This window comes from Mesitornis unicolor, unplaced genomic scaffold (assembly GCF_000695765.1).
Source record: "Mesitornis unicolor isolate BGI_N332 unplaced genomic scaffold, ASM69576v1 scaffold9152, whole genome shotgun sequence".
In the NCBI taxonomy this organism is placed as follows: domain Eukaryota; kingdom Metazoa; phylum Chordata; class Aves; order Mesitornithiformes; family Mesitornithidae; genus Mesitornis; species Mesitornis unicolor.
Genome location: NW_010169812.1, coordinates 1 through 4,719, shown reverse-complemented (window position 1 = coordinate 4,719; position 4,719 = coordinate 1). Strand labels below are relative to the sequence as shown.

The window sequence follows — 4,719 nt, the reverse complement described above, 5'->3', positions numbered from 1 at the left end:
GCAAAGAAGGTGTTGAAGGCGAGTTTGCCTGAACTGCATTTGACAACCGTTTAGAAAGCCAAGCCAAACAAATATTTTCAACCATACATTAACTGGTTTTCTTTTTATTGGGAAGTTCTGTTTCATTATGGCAAAATGCAGCATGTTCAAACTGAAGGCCGAGGAATGATCTGACAAGCTTGCATAGAACCCCGTGCAGCAATCAGGGTATTTTGCTCTCAGAGAGCTTGATCCTGATAGGGACAAATTCTCCTCTCAGTTGTAGCAGGGCATATATGCTGGAATCCAGAGCTGAATTTTGCAGATTGGCTCCAGTGGGAAGTTAGAAGGGCCCCCCAGCACCTTGCAAGACCAAGTCCTGCAGTGTCTCTGCAAAGATGAAGTAGGGTTCAACAAGCAGTTGGGATAACCTAACAGTTCACTGCCACTGAAGGGTGAAGATTTCACTCCTCCCTGCTTCCTCTCACTAGCTTTCTAACTCACTAATTTGACAGAAAAGGATCAGCTTTGGTTTTGTTGTTGTTGCTGCACTGGATTTTCTGCCAGACTAGTGAGCTCAAGCAGCTCCTGGAAAAGAAGGCAGCTCTTGCACAGGTCCTTGCACAGTGACAGAACCAGTTCACGATGAACAGCTAAAGGGCACACAATGGAAAGAAGACAGTAGGAAGACGAGGCTTTTCCTTTTCATCAGCAATGAGCTTTTGAGATCAGCTCAACCTACTCTCACACCCCATAGGCTTGATCTGCTTTCACCTACATCAGTTTTACATCAGTGTTACTCCACTAATTGAAATTATTACTGTTATCTAAGTCAGAATGTTAATATTCAGAAGCCCTGACCACAAGCAGGGTTCTGCTGTTAAACAAGGGATGGTATATACACATTTCTCCTGCTCTGAGGAGCTGACAGTCCAATTCAGCACAATGCACAACTGGAAGAGCAAACTACAGAAGACAAACATGGTCAGGAAAGTGGGGGTAGTAGTTAGAGGAAGACAAACAAAATTTGATCCTGAAACACTCACTGAATTGTTTGGTCCTTATTCAGGTGAATCAAATGGATTTAATCACTTAAAGTAAATCAAACTACTCACCTGAGCAAAAAGCTTTACTATAACTCCAGCAACAATCTAGATCTCAGCATGTGCAACAGGAAATTATACCACTTGTTTCATTTCAGATTCAGCCGCACCAATTCTGCACTTCACCTGGATGCAAAAATTCTCACTAACACAAACAGGAGATCTGCCTGTGCCTGGAGTGCAGTCAGACTGGGCACTTTGTCTGCCAGTTCTGTTGCAGTTTCTCAGCGTATTACAGCATCATTCCCCATCTAAATAAACAAGCAAACCAACCAAGAAACCAGCATCTAAAATAAAGGTGAAAGATCCTACTCTCTATTACCCAATTCAACCTCCTTCCCCCTCACCCCTGGGTTTTGGGCTGAGCTCTATGTGGCAGTTCCTTTTACTTAACATGAAAAATACTAGTTACTTGGCACTTATTGTGCCTTTTTTACTGAATAGGAAGGAAAACCATTATGTATTTGCCCGTTATCATTAAACAGCATGGTAAGGGACGGGTAAGCAGAATCTGTGTCTTGATGAGAGAATGTCAAAGCACTGTTTTGCAAAGCTGATGTAAATTTATCACAGTACATATATCTGAGGTACTTGCATAAATTATAACCATGATTTAGTATTTACTTAGTTGTATTAGAAAATGATAGAAACAAACCTTGAGCGTTGACAATCGAGACTTCTCTTTCTGCTGGTCTTGTTGTGCCACTGTATGTGATAAAGGCATGAAACATCCTTCAGCAATAACACAGAAGTTTGAGGGGAAAACAGAGATGTCCTTTGCAAGAAAAATGGTATCACAGCTCTTTGATTTAAAGTAAAGAAGCAACTTTGTGTCAGTCTTCACTAGTAAGCTGTACAGTGCTGTGTTACCAAGATGATGTCTCATTCGACTTTCAACAAGATCTTAACTGTAAAATCCACAGCACTGAAAAGGTTTTGTTTGGAAATAAAAGCAAACAAGGATGTGTTTTGATGAAAGATGATGCTTTCCATCTGAGTCCAAGATATAAGCCACGCAATGGTTATTTAAGTAGCATGGCATGCCATGTTAGACTCTTTAAGTGCTATCCATTTCCAGTCTATGATAATTAAAAATGGTGAACTGTGCACACAAATGGTATGGATACATAAAGGTGACTGATACACATGCCAAAGTAATCTGGAGTGTGCAATGAAAATAGTTTTGCAGATATTGCACTCATATTCTGCTTTCTTATTGTATCTATCCACTCCCTCATGTTTCTAATCTGTTGTGCACTTGAAACGAAACCAGTAACAGCAGACAACAATTTTTTTCTTTCAGTCTCAAAAATATAACAAAGGTATAAAACTGTATAACTACAAAAAAAAAAGCTGCACAAACATTTTTTGAGTGATAGCACAGGACTGAATTATTTAGAAATTCTGAAACAGTAAGGTAATTAATAAAATTATTTATAAAGATGTATATCTACAATATTTAATAATTTAAGGCTCACAAGAAACTAACATAACAATGACAATAAAAGTTTTCTGCTATAGGATTAAAAGCACCAAATTCACTTCACATACTAGATAACCAGACCTGTACTGATCACAAGTGGGAAACTCTGAAAGTGCTGATCCTCTAATGTTTCTAGTGCTTTAACGATGTCGTATTTCACAGGAATAAGAAATCCCCTTCCAACCATAAATACAGTTATACAGATATAAAATATACTGAAATATTTTCAATTTCAAACTACAGTAGAAAAAACCTCAACCTCCCTCCCCCCTAAATCCATTCATTCTCCACACACACATCCCCCAGCTCTTTAATACTAACTTGGAGCAACTGAATTGGTTACAAATGACCCATTTAAAACCAACCAACATTTGCTAAAATAAGTTTCTACAAATTAAGATTTTTCACTGTCATACTTTACTAGCTCCTGCATCATGAAGCATAGCTTATTCTTAGTCTATTTTAAAAATAGGTGACCCTTTGTGTCATGGAAAAAGAACATAAAAACATGTATTCCTGGAGGACTACTCAGGACAGTGACCAATTTATAAAATACAGACAGATTTAAAAAAACTCACTAGTACCAAAAGAATAATTATAGTAGTAAGTTTCTGACACCAGCAAATCTTTCGCATCTCTTCTGCTTCTCTGAACTCTCTCTCCTCTCCTTACAGGTCTGTTTCCCTATTGGTGTCCAGACAGAGAGCATAGAGGGATTTTCTGAGATCTACGTTACTTTTTGCTTTGATATTGGTTTTCTCTAAGGAGCTGGTGCCATTGTTGAACCCCTCACTGTTTTCCAAGTGCACAACAGATTTGTTCAGAGAGTTTCTACTTGGTCTTCTCTTTGCATCTCCCCCTGCTGTACTACCCTGAGCACTACTGTGTTCATCTTTGAGGATAGCTTGCTCTTCATGATCAGTCTCTCGGTGATAGAAGTAATTGAAATTGGAGACAATGACAGGGACAGGTAGGGCGATGGTGAGCACACCTGCAATGGCACACAAGGAACCCACGATCTTGCCCCCAACAGTGACAGGTCGCATGTCTCCATAGCCCACAGTGGTCATGGTTACCACTGCCCACCAGAAAGCATCAGGGATGCTAGAGAAATGAGACTCAGGGTCATCGGCCTCAGCAAAGTAGACAGCACTGGAGAAAAGGATCACCCCAATAAATAGGAAGAAGATGAGGAGGCCAAGCTCCCTCATGCTGGCTTTCAAAGTCTGTCCCAAGATCTGCAGACCCTTGGAGTGCCTGGAGAGCTTGAAGATCCTGAAGACCCTGACCAGGCGAATAACTCTGAGGATGGCCAGGGACATGGCCTGCTGCTGGCCCCCGCCCCCATTGCTACCGCCAGCCCCGGGCTGCTGCTGCTCATGGGCCAACTCGGTGCCCAGGGTGATGAAGTAGGGGATGATGGCCACAATGTCGATGATGTTCATGATGTTGCGGGAGAACTCAGGCTTGCTGGGGCAGGCAAAGAAGCGAACGAGGAGCTCAAAGGTGAACCAGATCACACAAGTGGTCTCAATGATGAAGAAGGGGTCAGAGAGGCTACTGGGTTGCTGCATGTGTGGGGTATCCCCAGTAGTGCCATTCAAACCTCCACTTTGTGGGGGCAGGGGCACAGGCATCTCTCTCTCATCCCTGAATTCTGGCAGGGTCTCCAGGCAGAAGGTGATGATGGAGATGAGGATGACCAGCACAGAGACGATGGCGATGGCCCGGGCCGAGCTGCTGCTCTCAGGGTACTCAAAGATAAGCCAGACCTGGCGCTGGAACTCATTGTGGGGCAGGGGCTTCTCCTCCTCTTTGATGAAGCCCTCGTCCTCCCTGAAGCGCTCCATGGCCTCCTCACCCAGCTGGTAGAAGCGGATCTCATCGGCAAAGACGTCGATGGAGACGTTCACGGGCCGGCGGAGTTTGCCCCCTGACTGGTAGAAGTAGAGGATCCCGTCGAAGCTGGGCCGGTTGCGGTCGAAGAAGTACTCGTTGCGGAGCGGGTCAAAGTAGCGCATGCGCTTATCCGGATCCCCCAGCAGCGTGTCGGGGAACTGGTTGAGGGTGCCCAGCTGGGTCTCGAAGCGCAGCCCCGAGATATTGATCAGCACCCGCTGGTGGTGCATGGTGCCCCGGTTCACCGCTGCCGCC

At 43.7% G+C, this 4,719-nt stretch overlaps 1 protein-coding gene across 1 annotated transcript; it reads right to left on the bottom strand.

Moving 5' to 3' along the window:
* Window positions 1-3,233: 3,233 nt before the first annotated feature.
* Window positions 3,234-4,694, bottom strand: KCNA5 (potassium voltage-gated channel, shaker-related subfamily, member 5). Its single transcript, XM_010179483.1, has one exon. It carries the CDS (start codon window positions 4,692-4,694, stop codon window positions 3,234-3,236), a length of 1,461 nt encoding a protein of 486 aa, XP_010177785.1.
* Window positions 4,695-4,719: the final 25 nt, after the last annotated feature.